Source organism: Bison bison, unplaced genomic scaffold (genome assembly GCF_000754665.1).
Source record: "Bison bison bison isolate TAMUID 2011002044 unplaced genomic scaffold, Bison_UMD1.0 scf7180017864530, whole genome shotgun sequence".
NCBI classification, from domain to species: domain Eukaryota; kingdom Metazoa; phylum Chordata; class Mammalia; order Artiodactyla; family Bovidae; genus Bison; species Bison bison.
In genome coordinates this window covers 2,687,874-2,708,495 of record NW_011495080.1, presented here as the reverse complement: position 1 = coordinate 2,708,495, position 20,622 = coordinate 2,687,874, and the positions used below count along the sequence as shown (strand labels likewise).

At 41.9% G+C, this 20,622-nt stretch overlaps 1 protein-coding gene across 1 annotated transcript in view; it reads left to right on the top strand.

Annotated features, from left to right (window-relative positions):
- The window catches only part of CALD1 (caldesmon 1), a 206,954-nt gene that overhangs the window by 81,481 nt on the left and 104,851 nt on the right, over positions 1-20,622 (top strand). Inside the window, 1 exon segment of the mRNA XM_010831642.1 lies at positions 17,391-17,502. Within this exon segment, the coding sequence (XP_010829944.1) occupies positions 17,432-17,502 (71 nt within the window). The 5' untranslated portion in view covers positions 17,391-17,431.

Here is a 20,622-nt window from a genome sequence, read left to right as displayed (position 1 = left end):
TCTTGAGAGTCCCTTGGACTGCAAGGAGATCCACCAGTCCATTCTAAAGGAGATCAGTCCTGGGTGTTCATTGGAAGGACTGATGCTGAGGCTGAAACTCCAATACTTTGGGCACCTCATGCAAAGAGTTGACTCATTGGAAAAGACCCTGATGCTGGGAGGTATTGGGGGCAGGAGGAGAAGGGGATGACAGAGGATGAGATGGCTGGATGGCATCACCAACTCGATGGATGTGAGTTTGAGTGAACTCCGGGAGTTGGTGATGGACAGGGAGGCCTAGCGTGCTGTGATTCATGGGGTCGCAAAGATTCGGACATGACTGAGCGACTGAACTGAACTGAACTGTGACCTTGGGCAAATGACACACCTTCTCTGAGCCTTAGTCTTTCCATCTGTAAAATGGACTCAATAAAGATTGTTACAAAGATTTTAACTTATAAAGTTCTTAGAACTGTACTGGGTACATAGCATATGCTATATAACCATTGACTAAATAAATAAACTTCTCCATCTAGAATGAAGGCTAATAGATGAATTCACATAAGTTTACCCTTTAACTCCTCACAGTGCCTACCTAGCCTGGCACATGAGAGCCATTAAGGAATGATTGTATAAATTAGGGATTACTAACAAGCAACCTGAGGTCCACACTGACCTGCAAGTGGGCTTCCTTTGCCCAGCATGGTTTTCTTGAAATTTTGATTTTGAATTTTTTTAGGGATGCATTCATTCTCCATTTCCCCACAGGCCACCACTCCCCAAGTATTTACCTTTTGGGTCCTTAGAAGCATTTGAGTTTGTCATTCCTGGTGTAAGTGAATGAACACGTCACATGTGAGCACTCCTGCAGTTAGCAGCAGTTTTATGACTCATTGGAGTAGGCAGATGGGGCCAGTGAGCCATTTCCACTCCCTGAAGCCCTACCTGATTAGCTTACCCATTCCTATTTCTATGTTAGAAGCCATAGAACAGAAACAGAAAATCAGTAAGTTGAATAAATATCTTCATGAAGCAGTGCCTAATATCACAAGATCATTTTTGTCATGGACTAACTTAACCATGGCTATGTCAGTCATGGCGAGCTAGGTTATGCTGGGGTTGGGGACCACTCACAATCTTAGTGACTTCAACACAAAGGCTGCTCACTCATGCTTTCTCTCTAACCCTGGATAGGCAGGAGTCTCTGGTCCACATCACTGCCCATCCTTACTTGGGGACCCCAGGGCAGAGAGAAAAAATACCCTGAAGGATCTTATATCAACAAATAAATGCTCTGCCCCAGAAGTGACGGGGTACTTCTGCTCACAACTCATTGGCCAGAGCTAGTCACTTGGCCCCAGCTGCCCACAAGGAAGCCGACAAGTACAGTTCTATAAGGTCCCCAGAAAGCGCAAAGGGTACGAACGGCCAGAGGTGTGGAATTTTTGGAACTTGGATTTTTAGGCCAGAAGTTTTTCATTTAGTTCAGCTCAGCAACCATTCTCATGTATCTGTAAAGGCAGAGCAAAACACCCAGTACTGTGAGGGGATATCAAAGGAGACGCAGGCCCTGGCATTGAGCAGCTTCACATTTGCTCAAGAGAAAGAGAGGTTATAACACATTTGAATAACAAAGCTGTATAGTATTGACCATCCAAAAGAACAGTGCTAACAATGCTACAGAGTTGAAAGACAGGATGCTTCTGGAATAAAGAGAAGACTGAGCTACACTCTAGAAAAATATATGGGATTTGCAGAAGGAATGGAGGGGACTGCAGGTTACAGAAGAGAGGAAACAGGGACAAAGGCCCAGAGGCAAAAATATTAGCTGGATTGTTGCTAAATCCCCACAGCTAAAGGAAGTGGCCTGACTGTGGGGTCAGGAGAGGTGGTGGGTACGGTGGAGTCATTCCATGCAGGGCCTCTGAGGTGGTCAGGGAAACAGGATGGTCGCTTTGGCGGGTGCGGGGAGGGGGGCTGGGGGAAAGACCATCCCTCCTCACTAACCCCTTCAAAACCCAGGCACCTAAACCTCCCAGGCATCAACTTATTCCCTAAACCAAGATTCCCAGATACCCAGTCTTCCCAGACCCACAGGGCATTCATTGAATAGAGACAGTAGTAAACCTTGGGTTGCGCCTGTTTTCAGTTCCAGGATTTGATCGCTTGTCCTACTAACAAAAGAATATTCAAGTTCAAGTGAAACAGCCTCTCATTGCTGGGGTCAGTTCAGCCCTTTTGCTATGGAACATCTGTTTTTGAAATTCAGCTGAGACCCTGACTTAAATCTGTTTAACTTAAAAAGCAGCAAGAGAACATCTTGTTTTCATGAATGTCCAGGGGCTGTGTGTCAACAAATTAAAGGTCTGCTTGTGGTATTCAAAGTAGAAAAGCTGGTCATGAGATGTGTTGCCACTGGAGTAAATTTATTACGGGTTGTTCATTTCTTGGAATCATGAACCAAAATTTGAAAAAACAAAGTGGACCAGCTACATTTGAATCAACAAATTTCTGCCCAGTGGAGAGTGGGAAACATGCTTTTGTTGTTGGAAGGTCACTGAGTTGGGTGGTTTCTAGAAAGATGCCCTCCACTCTAGCCATGTGAAATTAATATCTTAAGTGGATTCCCTATGTCTGTACCAGTTCTGGCAGACCATATTTGATAGGTCATTATTTTTACATTACTTACATAGGATCTGAAGTTGGAGAGAAAGGGTGAGACTAGTTCACCATCCTTCAGATATGACTAGCTGCTTTACTTTACTCTTCACTCACTTTTTTAGGACAGAAAAGTAGAGACAAGTTCGATATATCAACACCTCGTGTTGTTGTGCAAGTGCCCGGCACAATCTAGATGTTGACATATATTTAATAAATACAAACCTCAGTCTCATACATTTATGTTCCCTTTATCAATGCTTGTCTGTAGTGTATTAACATTATTCTTTTTTGAGAAAGCTATTACTTCTTAAATCCTGTTTGAACCCAAAGGAAACCTTGAGTTAGAACTCTGCTCAATGGTAAGTAGCAGCTTGGATAGGAGGGGAGTTTGGGGAAGAATGGATACATGTATATGTATGGTTGAGTCCCTTCACTGCTCACCTGAGACTATCATAACATTGCTAATTGGCTATTTCCAAATACAAAATAAAAAGTTCGCAAAAAAATATTAAAAAGCAAAAACATATACAAAGAAAACGATGAGTCATTCCTGTAGTTCTCTCTCATAGTAGCTTATATTTTCCTTTCCTAACCCCGTCCCAGTTTATATTTTATTGATTTATTGCCTGTCTCCACCATCAGACTATAAGCACAGTGAGGGCAGAGTAGTTGCATTCACAACCTATTTGCCACACCCAGCAAGGTAGCAAATGGTAATTCATACTATTTGTTGAATGTTGTTTTTGAAGTTTTGATTGTGATGATGGGTGTAGAGCCTTTACCAGTCTTGAATATATTGTTGTTGTCGTCCTTGTTCAGTCACTCAGTCGTGTCTGACTCTTTGCGACCCCATGCACTGCAGCACACCAGGCTTCCCTCTTCTTCACTATCTCCCAGAATTTACCCAGATTCATGCCCACTGAGTCCATGATGCCATCCAGTCATCTCCTCTGTCATGCCATTCTCCTCCTGCCCTCAAGCTTTCCTAGCATCAGGGTCTTTTCCAGTGAGTTGGCTCTTCACATCAGGTGGCCAAAGTATTGGAGCTTCAGTTTCAGCATCTCTTGGATATACATGAATTTAAACTCAGTGAAGAAGACATTAGGACTTAAAATTCAGTTGAATATAGAGAAGCCTTTTGTGTGATGACACACTCCCACTCATTTGGGCATACTGTCTCCTGAAGGTCATGGCAGGATGGGTTGGTCTAATCATCCCTATGTTCTCTCAACTGAAAATTGTCAGACCACATCTGCAATGTGGCTGGCCAAGATTAATGTGAAAGCACATGGCAACAGTTTAGGACTTTTTTTTCCTCTCAAATACTTAACTCATTCCTGGTAGGATTAAACCTATGACATTAGCCTTGTTTGTAGCAATTTTTGATCCAGCAAGCTCCCTGGTAGACAGTACAAAGATCTATAGTCAGAAAGCTGTTTCAGTTGTCTGATGGGCATATGGCTTTGTGTGCTCATTCACTTGTCTGGTGGTCACCGTTTACTTTTCTGATGGTCAAGCAAAACACCAACACTTTAGCTGAGTGGGGACAAAGTGGATTCACTTTCTCTGTTTTACTGTTACTGTCTGTGTAGACAGGATTGAAATGGGACTTACTTGTGAGTTCTAAAGAATCTCAAGAGAAATGCTCATTCATTTACAGGAGGTGCAATTCCACAACACTTTCTTGCTTTGTATACTTGAAAACATTCCCAAAGAAACAAAGTTGGATGCAGAAAAAATAATGGGAGGAAAGAAAAATAATACTCTGAATTCTGAACAATTCTACTTTAATAGGTTGATCTGTCTGCCAGCTGGCCTCAGTGTTGACTACTTGTAATATATACTTTTGGTAGGCCGCATGTAGTTCTTGGAACTGTTTATATTAGACTGCAGAAACTTAATTATTCTGAAACTGGCAGGACTCGCTTTGGTTACTTAATACAGAGTTGCTTAGTCATCTTTATACATGGTGTGGACAGCATTGTTTAAGTGTGAAAATTTGGAAAATGCAAATGTGTTCTGAAGAGATTACAGGTCAGGTAGAAAAACAAGAAGTTATCGTTGTTTCAAGACGCTTGGCAGGTGGTTGCCACATGTTTTAATTTGACAAGCTAGGTGACTGTTGAGTTGAAGCCCTTGATTACAAGTATTTTTCCATTTTCTTTGTGAATTTTGTCAGAAGTAAAAAACTGCTGCTGCTGCTTCTTAAATCATATTCTGATCCACATTTTGCAAAGCACAGATTTCCCAGCAAGACTGTGAGGTACTCTGGAAGACACTGTTGAAATGGCTTTCTTGTTTTCAGAAATAAATAAAAGGATGTTATTTCATGCTGGTCATTGCAACGATCCTTCTTTTTAATCTTCTGGTTTGAATGCTTATCTTGCCATACTTGAACTGCTGCCTTCCAAATGCAATACAGATTTTATAGAGCTTCGGTAAGGAAACAAGCAGGCAAAATGAGTTTCTTCCGTGTATTTTAGAGTCTAAAGTGGCGCCGGAGGTCTCCAGGTTTTCCAGGAATGCCCATGGCAACCTCACACTCTTCCTGTGACCTGGGTAGGAGCTCCTAAGAGAGATGGTGAGAACAGATAAAGGTCCTGTAGCCAATGGGTAGTGACACCAAGCCGGGCAGGGTAGGTTCCTGAGAAAACATCCAGAACAGTGCCTTATGTTTCTAATTACCAAGCATGGTTACAGAGTAAAATCAGGCAACACTTTTTTTTTGACTGATGGAAGCATTTAAATCAGCTCTGAATGTCAGTGTTTTCTAATTATGATGGAGGAGTGGCAAAGCATATCCAAAGGCCTTGGAAATTTGACGTGTTCAACCCTGATTCTCTTCTTATTCGTTGTCATCTCTTCTTTCTCCTTTTCCTTTGAACATCCCAGAAATTCCCTCAGTTACAAAGGCCTAATACCCTTCTTTTCTGAAACCAGAATGTCTTTCTAAGACAAGTTTCTTTTCCACTAGAAGAAAACAACCACAACTACAAATCTCAATAAAAATAGAGCTTCGTAGTGAACCACCATCCCCAAGGTTACTAAGAGTTCAACTGGAGGCATGACCTTTTGATCACGTCTTAGCCAAGTTCCTCTGTTTACCAATTAAATCCAAAAATAAGCAATGCCCTGGAACCCACTTTAACTCAATAAGTGTGAACTTAGTGCTGACTATAAGAGAAAAAAAATAGTTAAAAACTTTGAGGGTTGACGAAAATGAGTGATAATCACTAGGAGATTACAGCCTTCTGTGTGTTAGTCACTCAGTCCCGAACAACTCTTTGCAACCCTGTGGGCTATAGCCTGCCAGGCTCCTCTGCCCAAGGGATACTCCAGGCAAGAATACTGGAGTCGGTTGCCATTTCCTTCTCCATACAGCCTTCTAGGGAAGACAGATATGTGTTCACTAATTAAAATGCAAGCTCCAATAATACAAGTATCAGTAAATACTCATGTCGGTGAATACAAGATTCAGAGATCCTGTCATCTCTGCTTGTCGTAAGCGGGCTTACACTCTGAGCCATTCTTTATTTGAAGGAAAGTCCAGAAATTCCCAAACTAACAAATGGGTGAAACTACCATCTAAATGATTCATGAGAAAGGAAGGAGGAAGAAGTCTAGGCACTTTTCAATTTGTTATTTAACTTCGTTGCAGATTTATATGTTAAATTGTGTGTCTATTACATTCGAGGGACATAATGGATAATGTCCCTCAGTTTGGCTTCAAAGCTTATCATCTTAGATTACAAACTCCTAGAATATAGTCTTTGCTGCTGCTGCTGCTGCTGCTGCTGCGTCACTTCAGTCGTGTCCAACTCTGTGCAACCACATAGACGGCAGCCCATCAGGCTCCCCTATCCCTGGGATTCTCCAGGCAAGAACACTGGAGTGGGTTGCCATTTCCTTCTCCAATGCATGAAAGTGAAAAGTGAAAGTGAAGTCACTCAGTCATATTGGACTCCCAGCGACCCCATGGACTGCAGCCCACCATGCTCCTCCATCCATGGGATTTTCCAGGCAAGAGTACTGGAGTGGGGTGCCATTGCCTCTTCCAAGAATATAGTCTCTAACTTGCTTCAAAATTCTAAAACACAGTAAGTGCATTTGATGATCATGATGAGTAGATGTTGAATAATTACTAAGGAATAATTAATCCCCTGATCGTAATAACATGTCCTTCATATGCAAAAATGTCACCAGTACAAAGTATCACTAGGGCATACCGTTGAATTGTTCCCAGCAGTGTAAATGGATTTGTATCCTGCTATGGGCTTCCCCATGGGCTCAGTGGTAAAGAATCTGCTTTTGATGTGAGAGACGAGGATTCAGTCTCTGGGTCAGAAAGATCCCCTGGAGGAAGAAATGGCAACCATTCTTGCTGGGAAAATCCCATGGACAGAGGAGCCTGGTGAGCTACAGTCTTGTTATTGTTCAGTCACTCAGTCATGTCCAACTCTTTGTGACCCCATGTACTGCTGCACACCGGACATCCTGCCCTTCACCACCTCCTGGAGCTTTCTCAAACTCATGTCCATTGAGTAGGTGACACCATCCAAGCATCTCATCCTCTGTCGTCCCCTTCTCCTCCTCCCTTCAGTCTTTCCCAGCATCAGGATCTTTTCCAGTGAGTCGGTTCTTTGCATCAGGTGGCCAAAGTATTAGAGCTTCAGCTTCATTCTCTGTCCTTCCAATGAATATTCAGGACTGATTTCCTTTAGGATTGACTGATTTGATCTCCTTGTAGTCCAAGGGACCTTCAAGAGTCTTCTCCAACACCACGGTTCAAAAGCATCAATTCTTCAGCACTCAGCCTTCTTTTTGGTTCAACTCTCACATCCATCCATGACTACTGGAAAAACCATATCTTTGACTATACGAACCTTTGTTGGCAAAGGTTCTGCTTTTTACTATGCTGTCTAAGTTTGTCATAGCTTTTCTTCCAAGGGCTATGGTCTATAGTGTCATAAAGAGTCGGACACGACTGAGTACATCTAAATTCTGTCACCTTATTAATCTCTTGTACTAGCAGGATACCTGGCTAAGGCTCTGGATCTTGTTGTTGATCACTAAATTGGAAATGTTAGATGAGAAGCCAATCATGAAGAGCAGACTCATGCGATGCTGATATTTTTATAGCTGAATAGACTGGAAAGGTCAGAGAGTCATGCACAAGTAAAACTAAACTGTTATGTAAAATATGGTGACCTCCGTACCATGTTTATAATTGGTGAAGAGCTATGGCCTCTGACCTTTTGTTCCAAGTAAGCCACTCTTGGGTCTTGTTGTGCAATTCGAAGTGTGATCTCTCTTCAGACAGTGTCTCAGCTTCTTTTGCATTCACTGAGCAGTCATTTCACTTCCCAGTTGAAAGTGTGCTCAGAACAGCAAGACTGCAGATCTGAAAGATCTCTCATAGATCAACAAAGAAGTTACTAATGAGAGGATTAAATGAGCACATCCCTGCTTTGAGAGGCTGCCCATACCATACCCCTCATTTCCATTCCGTCTACTCTAGGAGATATAAGGTCTTTGAAGACAGAGACGTCTCTGAACTGCGTAACACCATGGTAAAGTCACTTCATATTAGGAGTTGGAAGGCCTTACAGTGGGCTGTCCAATAGAACTTTCTGTGATGATTGAATGTTCTCTGTGCTGTCTTACATGGAAGCCACTAGACACATGAGGCTACAGAGCACTTGAAATGGGGCTGGTGAGACAGAGGCACTGAATTTCTAATTTTAATTAATTTAAATTACCTCCTGTGACTAGTGACAACCATATTGAGCAACCCGGCCTTAGAATCTCAAAAAATAGCTTTCCACTACAACCCTAAACAGATGGCCATTTCACCTCTACCTGACTATTTCCAGTAATTGGGTTCACATTTTCTCAGTAGCCCTACCCATTGTTGGATAGGTCCACTGGGACAAGGATCCTACCCTGATGTGACATCAGAATTAGCCTCTGGTATCAGGTATGCATTTAGAAAGCACATTTAGGAATTTTTAAAGCATAGCTATGCATTTTTTTCTCACCTGGGCATAGATTGGTGGAGAATTTCTGTCTTTGCCGTAGCAATTCGCTCCCATGATTTCTGATGCTTTTCTTTCTGGGCCATGAGAGCAACAGTGCCATATGCCTTTGCTGATTTGATATGTTCTGTTCTGTGTCTTTTGGTCTAATTGTCCTGGAGTTTGCTGTGAAAGAGTATTTTAAACTCTCGAAAAGGGTACCAAAGGAATAGTATTCCAAGTTTTTAATTCTTTCACTCTTATAAGAAAACTTTCAGCTTGGTTTAGAGATGAGTCTAAACACCAGTCCTGGTTTTCCACTGATGGGCTGTGGTGCAGGGGCTGATGCCACAGTCCTATCTGTCTCAGTCTTCTTTCTTTAAATGGAGGTGAATCTACTTTTCTTACTTGGGAAGATCAGTGAAATGCCACGGGACTGTGAACAACTTAAAGTGCTCCAGATGGGTAGTAACGCTTGGAGATGAGACATAAAATTCCGAAGTGTGTGGTCTTCCCCAGTGTGGAGGCCAGTGTAGATAAACACCATCCCTTCACAAATCTAAAACGCCCAGTGTCCACTCCTCTTAAGGTGGAAAGGAGACCGTGAAAACATTGATTTTTGTAACATTAAGACTTCTGTTTTCGTGTTTTGCAAGTGGAGAAATTATGAATAGAGAAAAAAGTAATAATGAAAGACTGAGCAGAGGAGGAAAGAAAAAACAGGTCATAACATGTTCATCTGCTCTTAGTAGGGCGTTGTGTTCTGTATTCCATTGATGAGAGACAAGAAACAACTTGAGAAGGCAGAGTTCCTCAGATTGATCCCATTCACTTTTATTTCTGTGTTCCTGGTCTTGACACATGTGTCTTAGTGCTGGCATTTTTTAAAAAGTAGCACAGATTTTTGGAGCAAAATGGTGAAGGTTGAGGTAAAGTTAAGTCCAAACTGTATGTTAGAATCCATGTGTTTATTTGGATTTTGAGTCCCAAATGAACTATTTAGTTGAGAAAAGAGTAAAGCAGGTTGATAAATTGATTTTTTTAAAAAAGGACAAAAGTTCATTTTCTATCGTCAGAAAGAAAACACTGCCAGATCTACTGTGTAACTACTGCAGATGTGGGTTTATATAACTTTTGAGATTCATATATAGCCTGTTACCTAGGTCTTTAATTCACTTTGTAAACACTGATCAGTCAGTAAATCACAGAGATGATTCAGCTAGAGTTACATTTTTCACTCTCAGCATGGTAAAATCAAGAATAAAAATCTAATAGTTCAAATCAGCTACAATTCCTGAGTGCCTACTATGTCCCAAGAGTGAAAAGAGCTTTTAAAAGGCTGTTTCTATTCCTAAGTGGCCTTAAGAATGAAAGCGTATGGAAAGTAAATTATCAGTAACATATTTAAGTACTAGTTAGAACAACTAATAAGCCAGGGCAAGGCAGTACGTTATTAATTATCAAAACTGAATGATGGATATTCAAAGAGTGAGATATCACTACCAAACTGGAGTCCTCAGGAAAGGCATAAAGGAATGAAATTTGAGCCAGGAATGAATGCATGACTGGACAGAAATGCATGAATGTGGACAATGAAACTATTCTGTCTGATACTGTAATGCTAAATACATAACATTATGTGTTTGGCAAAACCCGTAGAATGTACCAAAGTGTGAAACTTAATGTAAACATGAACCTTAAAAGCTAGAGGAGGTGATAGAATTTCAGGTGAGCTATTTAAAAACCTAAAAGATGATGCTGTAGAAGTGCTGCACTCAATGTGTCAGCAAATTTGGAAAACTCAGCAGTGACCACAAGACCGGAAAGGGTCAGTCACTTTTCATCCCAATCTCAAAGAAGGGCAGTGTAAAAGAATGTTCAAACTACTGGACAGTTGTGCTCATTTCACATGCTAGTAAGGCTATGCTCAAAATCCTTCAAGTTAGGCTTCAGCAGTACATAAACCAAGAACTTCCAGATGTACAAGCTGGGTTTAGAAAAGGCAGAGGAACAAGAGATCATTAGTTGAATCATAGAGAAAGCAAGGGAATTCCAGAAAAACATCTCCTTCTGCTTCATTGACTGTGCTAAAGCCTTTGTGTGGATCACGACAAACTGGAAAATTCTTTAAGGGATGAGAATACCAGACCACCTTACCTGCCTCCTGAGAAACATGTATGCCAATCAAGAAGCAATAGCTAGAACTGGACACGGAATGATGAACTGGTTCAAAATTGGGGAAATAGTACAACAAGGCTGTATATTGTCACCCTGTTTATTTAACATATGCAGAGTACATCATGTGAAATGCCAGACTGGATGAATTGCAAGCTGGAATCAAGATTGCCAGGAGAAATATCAACAACCTCAGATATGCAGATGATACAATTGTAATGGCAAAAAGCAAAGAGGAACTTAAGAGCCTCTTGATGAGAGTGAAAGAGGAGAGTGAAAAAACTGACTTAAAACTCAACATTCAAAAAACTAAGATCATGGCATCCAACCCCAATGCTTCATGGCAAATAGAAGGGGAAAAAGTAGAAGCTGTGACAGATGTTCTTTCCTTGGGCTCCAAAATCACTGCAGATGTGACTGCAGCCAAGAAATTAAAAGACACTTGCTCCTTGGAAGGAAAGCTATGACAAACCTAGACAGCATATTAAAAAGCAGAGACATCACTTTACTGACAGAGATCTGTATAGTCAAAGCTGTGGTTCTTCCAGTAGTCATGCATGGACATGAGAGCTGGAAAAGATCCTGATGCTGGGAAAGATTGAAGGCAAAAGGAGAAGAGGGTAGCATCACAGACTCAATGGACATTAATTTGAGCAAACGCCGAAGACAGTGAAGGACAGGGAAGCCTGGTATAACACAGTCCATGGAGTCACCAAGAGTCAGACGTGACTTAGTGACTGAGTAACAAAAACAACAAATCAATATTAGCTCGTTAATTATGATGAATGTATCACTGCAAGATTTTAGTAATGGGCTGTATTAGTTTGCTAGGACTGCTGTAACAAAGTACCACAAACTGTGTGGCTTAGAATAGAAATTTATTATCTCACAGTTCCAGAGACTAGAAATCAAAGTGTCAGCAGGGTCCCTCTGAAGACCCCAGGGAATGTCTCACTCCTAGCTGCTCGTAGCCTGAGGCGTTCCTGCCGCACCTTGTTCTCATGTGTTTGCCCATGATCTTCCCTCTGTGTATATCTGTCTCTAAGTCCAAATTTCCCCTTTTTATAAGGACACCAGTCATACAGGATTAGGGCCCATCCTAACACTCATCTTAACTTGACTACATGTGTAAAGACACAATTTCTAAACAAGGTCACATTCTGAGGTGCTGGGGGTTAGGACTTCAACGTATCTTTTGGAGGGGAATACACAGTTCAGTGCAAACACAGAAACACAGGGTCGGGGTAAAGGTGAGGGAATATATGGGTACTCTACTTTCTGCTCAGTTTTTCCTTAAACTGTGTTGTTGTTCAGTCACTTAGTCATATCCAACTCATGAACACCAGGCTTCTCTGTCCTTCACTAAGTCCCAGAGTTTGCTCAAACTCACGTCCATTGAGTCAGTGATGCCATCCAACCATATCATCCTCTGGTGCCTCCTTCTCCTCTTGCCCTCAATCTTTCCCAGCATCAGGGTCTTTTCCAATGAATCAGTTCTTTGTCTTAGGTGACCAAAGTATTGGAGTTTCAGCTTCAGCCCTTCCAGGGAATATTCAGGCTTGATTTCCTTTAGGATTGACTGGTTTGATCTTCTTGCTGTCCAAAGGACTCTCAAGAGTCTTCTCCGGCACCACAGTTCAAAAGCATCAGTTCTTCTGTGCTCAGCCTTCTTTATAGTCCAACTTTCACATCCATATATGACTACTGGAAAAACCATAGCTTTGACTATACAGACCTTTGTCAGCAAAATTATGTCTCTGCTTTTTGATACACTAGGTTTGTCATAGCTATTCTTTCAAGGAGCAAGTGTTTTTTAATTTCATGGCTGCAGTCACTTTCCGCAGTGATTTTGGAGTCCAAGAAAGTGAAATCTAACACTGTTTCCACATTTTCTCCATCTGTTTGCCATGAAGTGATAGAACTGGATGCCATGATCTTAGTTTTTTGAATGTTGAGTTTTAAGTCAACTTTTTCACTCTTCTCTTTCACCTTCTTCAAGAGGCTCTTTAGTTTCTCTTCACTTTCTGCTATTAAAGTGGTATCATAGGCATATCCGAGGTTATTGATACTTCTCCCAGCAATCTTGATTCTGCTTGTGATTCATCCAGCCTGAAATTTCACACGATGTACTCTGCGTAGAAGTTAAATAAGCAAGGTGACAATACACAGCCTTGATGGACTCCTTTCCCTATTTGGAGCCAGTTCATTGGTCCGTTTCTATTGTTCCTTCAACTTAAAACTACACTAAAAAAAATTTTATTAAAAAAATTTTATTTTTTAATTTAAAAAATATGATCCAGCACATAGTACATATTTGATTCATGTTGGTTACTTTTGAAAGTTGCATTGACTTAGCATCCCTGACACAACAGATTTTATTCTTGCGGTGTTCTGAGACCAGTGTTGGCACTGCCCCAAATTCCAAGGACCTCCTGCAATCACTCACCATTCACTTTATGATGATTTGAAGGTAGATAGAACTTAGCTTTCTCTACAAATTTCTCCCCCTAATAATGGAGTATTGGCCAGCTGCTGCTGTTGCTGCTGCTGCTGCTGCTAAGTCACTTCAGTCATATCCGACTCTGTGTGACCCCATAGACAGCAGCCCACAGGCTCCCCTGTCTCTGGGATTCTCCAGGCAAGAACACTGGAGTGGGTTGCCATTTCCTTCTCCAATACTGGCCAGCTAGCTACCACCTACTGCCTTGACTATTTTTACACCTGTGTGCATGTGTGTGAATATACATATTAATACATGCAACTTCACGCATGCACACACAAACACATACACACCCACATATGTGCACACACATATTTAAGATTACTTCCTACCTGCCACCAACCCTGTCCCAAACAAAAGCAGAAACTAGTTCTCCTTATAAAGGTGTCTCAGGAAATATCTCTAGTGAAGGTCACATATCCATAAAGGAAAAAAAAAAAAACTTTGCAAAGGTGAAATATAATAATAGTTAGAATTCATGATTGAAAGACGCACATTGGAAATTAAACTCAATATTTTTAAAGAAAAGAATCCTAGATTGGATTTAATAAGTAGATTTTAATTCCCAATACAGAGAGGGAAATGAATAAGGGAGGAAACAAAGAAAGTATCACAGAATAAGACACATAAAAAAAGGAAATGACCGAAGAAATATTGATGAGTATCTCCTCATCCCCCAAAAAGAAGTTGAGAGGGAAAAAGAAAGCAGAGAGAAGGAAAGGGAAGGAGGAAGCTTCAGGATGCTCTGCATGGAGGTGAGAAACGTGATGGACGAACAGGAGGCCTGCTCACAGCGCCATTCACCTGTGTCATCGGCTTGGCAGTGCCGCTACCCAAAGGAAGGGCAGCATGTTAAGTAATTTGAAATCTCTGACACTGACTTACTCCTTAGTTGTACCAGCATAGACATGCCCTATTTTAAGAAAATCTGGTATTTGAGAACCCATATTGAAAAGACAGGTATATTAGTAGGTGATGGTTCTCCTGCCTTTGTAAAATGCTTTTTCTCCCTTGATAAAAGGAGTCACACCAAGGTTTTTCAGTAGCATGACTACAATCTCCCCAGCACAAAAATTTAGATTTCATAAAGCTCTTCAAAAACCCATCTGTCACATTCGTGGATACTTACCTCCCTTCATCTGCGTCTGTCTTTCAAGCTACTCTGTCCACTTGCGACACTCACGAGCCCCACTGTTTACAGAAGCTCTCTGCCTTGACATGTCATCACTTGGTTGATGGAGAGTTTGTTTCCTGTCCAATGTTACTGGAAGGAGTTCAGCATCGACTGGGGGTCAGGGAGGAAATGAGAGATTACTAGCTGAGGACATGGGAGCTGCTGCTTCCAAAAGAGGGGAAAACTCACTTACAATTCTCCCCAGACATGGCTCTCCTTACGAGGAACAGTGCCAGGGAGGTTCAGAGAAGTTCTGTGATGATATAAGGGTGTGAGGATTGAGAAGACTTCCAGCTCCATCCTACAGTGGGACCAGCAAAGAGCCATTTTCACAAGCACAGACAACTTCTCCCCAAACACAGCACGTGTCCCAAAAGAGAGTCATCCCGCACCACCCGGTACAGAAATGTGCTTCTTCCACCACCTCAAGTATACCCGTCACACATCCGCCAAGCAGAGCCCAGAAAGCCATCATGTGTGTAGACGCTTCATTGAGCGCTCACTCCCTCTTTCTTCCTCCTAGTGCCTTCATTCAACGAGCAAACACCTGATTAGGTAGAGTTCCTATATGGTTGAAGAAGAAAAACACCCAAATAATAAAAGATGGGATCTGCTTGCAATGTGGGAGACCCGGGTTCAATCCCTGGGTCAGAAGATCCCCTGGAAAAGGGAATGACAACCCACTCCAGTATTCTTGCCTGGAGAATCCCCTGGATGGAGGAGCCTTGCAGGCTCTAGGACATGGGGTCACAAAGAGTTGGACATGACTGAGTGGCTAACACACACACACACGCACACACATGATAAAAGGTGAGGAGTAGGAGGAGGGAATGGGTCGGGGAAAAAATTTGCGTGGGTCGAGAGCCGGTGAGGGTGGCCAACCACAGCGACCACATGATGTTAATTAGCTGCACTTCCCGAATGCTCCAGGATGCCGCTTGGCTCTGCCAGCCGTGCGCATCTCCTCCCTGCTTGGAAATGTTTGTTTCACCACTCATAGGCACCTGCACTAGAGGTATAGTCTGAGAAAAAACCCAGCTGCCGCTGCCAGCAAACCACCAGCATGTCTCCTCGGCTTGATGAGGCTGGAGCGAGACCCAGAGGCTTAGAGACTGCTCTTCAAGCTACTAGATAAATTAAGAAAAGTGAAATTGTTTGCTTACAGACAGAACCTCTTTCTCCTGTTTCTGTTTGCTGTTGCTATAGTTATTCCAGTAGTGGTGTATATACCACAAAAGACTTTACTGAAGGAAGAAGCCTTTGCCCCGCTGCACCCAGGGCTGTCCTCATGCACCCTGCATTGTGCTCAGTACAGGAGCCCACCCCAGGGAGACACGTGGCCTCTCAGGAGACCCTTGAATCACTTTCTTTTTTTTTTTCCATTCTGATAACTATGGAGAGATCAGACTGAAAAATATAAAGAAATTTTTTCTTGGTTGCTGAAGTAATTTTTCAAAAAAGAAAACTGATTTTTTTTCCTTTATAACTAGCTAAATATTTGGAAAAAACTCTTTGTAAGAGGCAGATAGAAAAACACTGAAAAGTCAAAAATCCCCAAATAAACACCCAAATTTGAATTTCTAAAGGATTTATGAGCAGTATAAATAATACCTTAGGGAATAAGAAGGGAGGGGGAATTCAAACGTTGTATCGTTTTGTTTTGGTTGGCTGAGATTTTATTTTTGTTTTTGTGGGTTTTTTTAAGGGGGGGAAATGCTTGGAAAAATAAAAGCATCTAGTGATTTCACAAGGTTTCTGAACTTGGCCTTAAAGTCTAAGTTTTGCTTTTCACTCCCTCACACAAAGATGCCATTAGGGGATGGCTTCAGGTTTTGCACGTCTCTCTCTTCTTACGCAGGGCAAATGGCTTGTCTCATGTGCACAGAAAGGGCTGGAAAATATTTTTTGTGATCTGAGTGCAGCACAGAGTCTAGGATTCCAGAGGAAGTGGAGGCCTCCCGCTCCACACAGGAAACAATCTTCAAGCAGGCCTTAAATGCCAGATTCCAGGCCGAGTTTAACTAACCACTGACAGCTCTGTAAACAAAGCAAGGACAAAAAGAGCCCGCTTCCCCTTTTCTGGTAGTCATTTTGGGTTTGGGGGCTGCAGGGGAATTCTGGAATACTTGACTCCATGGCACAGAGACGCAGGAAAAGCGGACTCCTCAGTTGAAGAGCTGGAAAGGGAAGATCTTTCTGGGATTAAAACCATCGCGGAGGAGGTAGGAAAGGAGAAAATGGTTGGGTTACAAAAAGCAGTGACTTCTGAGCTCTGAAAACAGTTTGATCATATGTAACTGCTTTGAAAAATGCTGCTGCACTGTGTTTAGTCATGGTACTCTTGCTGTATCATTCTGATATTAATATTCTTTTAGGATATGCAAATGATGCCTGGATGCTTGTATTATTTTATTTCTCTCTTTACTACTGCTTTTCTCTTAGTTCCAGACATTCCTTTTCTTGCCACTTTTCTTTTTCTCACTTGTGTTTCCCTTTTCTCTTTCTCTGTTCACTGATTTTTATAACTTTGGTCTGTAGTTCAGCAGGTTACAAAGAACAATATCAGTCAGTAGCTTTCGAGTGATCCCAGCAATATTTCAAGTCGTCAGACCTCTCTGTCTCTCAAGGTCTTTGCTTTAAAAAAAAGAAAAAAAAAAACAAACCCTGAGATTCTGGGATTTTACTTATTTGTCTCTAAGTTGCATGAATGGGACTGAATTTAGCACATAAAGGACACAGCTTGGCTTGGGAGTCCAAAACTGATCACTGGCTACCTGATTCATCTTCTAAAGTGTTTTTCTTAAGAATAAACAAAAAGGGGGATAAAATAATGGTGAGGGGCTGAGATGACTCATCTATGATATCGATTTTGCTTCCTCCCCTTTAGATCCAGACGTTCTCTGGTCTCCCTAAATCTGAACCCACACCATGGATGATTTTGAACGTCGCAGAGAACTCAGAAGGCAAAAGCGAGAAGAGATGCGTCTGGAAGCAGAAAGGTAAGGTTTCTCTGTTCTGTTATACACAATGTTGGTTTCAGGCCTCAAAGATCATGGGCCTCAAGGGCCAAATATATGGCATGCTAAACTGTTTGCCAAAGCAGTTGTAGTAAATATTCCCAGCCATTAAGACTCTATATTCTGGGGAAACAAACATCAAGAAAAAGAGAGATTGGAGATTTAATCTGTGTCTTTCATATTATCCATAGACTTTTAAATGGCAAAGACAATGTATAGATAAAAGTTTTAAAATCACTTGTAATATTGAAATGCCAAAAAAAAAAAATGACAAATATTGAATACTGAAACCATTTAGGAAATGAAAGTCTTCGGTCTGAAAGAATAAAGGCAATAAGATCCGGATGGACCTCAGGACAAATTTTTATTCTTATGAGAAAAGCAGCCAAATCCAGTAATGGACATATTAAGGGTTAGTAGCTGGCAGAGTGTGTTATTGTGGAGATTGTAACTGAAAGTTGTTGTGTTGTGTGAGGCCTCTGTTGTGTGACTTTCAAGGGCAGGTTGGGGAAATAAAGCAGTGACATACGAAACACAGGACATAAAGGCATCTTTTAAATCTTTAGGCCTCAGAGCAAAGGACAGTGGCATTTAATGTGACTTACCTCAGACATTCATTTGAGAAGGCAGAATAGGCATTCACAGAAAGAAAAATGTTAAACAGTTATTTAAAACCAAATAGATTTTGCCTCATAATATTAGTAATTCCAAAAGATGGTAGTAAGATAATACCTTAGTGATTCTGTAGTAGAAAACTAGAAACTTACACTGATAGCAAAATATATTTAAAGCATGGGCTAAATTGCTTCAGTCATGTCTGGCTCTGTGTGACTGGTAGCCTGCCAGGCTCCTCTCTCCAGGCGGATTCTCAGGGCAAGAATACCCGAGGGGGTTGCTGTGCCCTCCTCCAGGATTTAAAGCATGGGATCTACTTATTTGTGTAGAGAATTCAAAAGAAGAAGGTAAGATTACTGCCTTTGATTAAGTTGGTCAGAGGAGATTGCTGTATGCCCCCTGGTACCATGAACAGTACCTGGGCTCCGTAGGTTTGGATCCCACCTCTCACTTATGAGCTCTGTGGCCATGAGCAAGGGACTTCTCTCTACACCACAGCTGCCTTATTTGTAAAATAGGCATGACATCTATGTAGCTTCTGTGGTTGTTGTGAAGATTATTGAACTTAATAAATGGCCTAGACTCGTACCTGGAACATAAATGTATGCTACTATTTTTTTATTGGAGTATAATTGCGTTACACTGTCATGTTAGTTTCCACTGTACAATGAAGTGAGTCGGCTATATGTATACATACATCCCCTCCCTCTTGAGCGTCCCTCCCACCCCACCCCCCACCATCCACCCCCTAGGTCATCACAGAGCACAGAGCTGAGCTTCCATGCAATCAGCAACTTCCCACTAGCCAGCTATTATACACATGGTAGTGTATACACGTCAGTGCAACTTTCCCAGTTCGTCCCGCCCTCCCCTTCCCCCGCTGTGTCCACACGTCCATTTTCTACATCTGCGTCTCTATTCCTGCCCTGCAAACAGGCTCATTTGTACCATCTTTCTTGTATGTTATTATTTTTCAAAGCCATTATCCTTAGCTAAACAAGTAAGAAACAACAGAGCGATATAACCAGAACTAAACATTAATGCCAGGAAAGGCAGTTATCATACTGTGATGAAACTAGCCAGGAAAGGCTCCCTGGAAGTGGAGAGTCATGGAGGAAGTTAACAATGGTGCTGATGAACGAATACAAGGGGGGCTGTGTAGAGGAGGGAGTAACATCTGCAGAAGCTCAGAGGAGGGAATAAGAATCCTGGTGCAAGAAACCTGCTGAGTGCTTAGGGAAGAATGAGTTAGATTTGTATATCTTGGGTGTTTCTATTTCATATAAAAGGCAACAGAGACTTCACCAAGAATGAAAGCATACTGTGGGATGTTATATACAGTGGGCTAGAGTGTGGGGTACTGGAAGGGTTAGTGTTGAACACACAATGATGAGGACTGAATCAGGGCAGCAAATATGGAAATGAAGATCAAATGTGAGCATCTTTAGAGGGAGAATTAGCAAATCTTTCAGGAGAGGGAGAAATTCAAGACAATCCTACAGACTGTAAGTCTGGGGAACTGGAAGGGGAAACTGGAAAGTGTTGCATGCTTGGGTAGGCATGGGGAGAGTGCTTAATTTCAGGTAAAACCACATTCAAAAAGAGATTTCCTTCAGACATTGAAAGATAGACACTCCAATCTTTATTCAAAATGGGAGAAAAATTATTATTAGAGAAGTCAGTTTGGGCAGACTCAGTGTAGCGACGGTAGCACAAAAACAGAAAATGGATGGTAGCAATGGTGATATGAGAGCAAGTGGAGACAGAGAGAGGTCATAAATACATAAGGGATGGGCTCCCCAGTGGTCCAGTGATTGAAACTTTGCCTTCTACCTCAGGGTGCAGGGAGTTAAGAGCCCACATGCCTCGTGGCCAAAAGACAAAGCAGAAAACAGAAGCAATATTGTAACAAATTCATTAAAGACTTTAAAAATGGTCCACATCAAAAAAGAAAAAATAATCTTAAAAAAAAAATAAAAGATGAAATGGAAACCATCACAGGAGACAGAAAATCAGGGAGAGGAGGAGAACCAGGGATAGCATGGGACAACCATGATGAGTGTATATGGAAGTTCTGTAGGGGTGTCCAGACCCACTGGAGTGTCCCTCTTATCCTTTCCAATGATGTGTTATGTGACCTCAGTTTCTCCTGAAGGTCTACAAGATGCTGTACCCTGTGAATGTTTGTTCAGCATCAGCACTATGCTGCTGCTGCCGCTGCTAAGTCACTTCAGTCGTGTCTGACTCTGTGCGACCCCATAGACGGAAGCCCACCAGGCTCCCCCGTCCCTGGGATTCTCAAGGCAAGAACACTGGAGTGGGTTGCCATTTCCTTCCCCAATGTGTGAAAGTGAAAAGTGAAAGTGAAGTCGCTCAGTCGTGTCCAACTCCTAGCAACCCAATGGACTGCAGCCTACCAGGCTCCTCCATCCATGGGATTTTCCAGGCAAGAGTACTGGAGTGGGGTGCCATTGCCTTCTGCTAGGA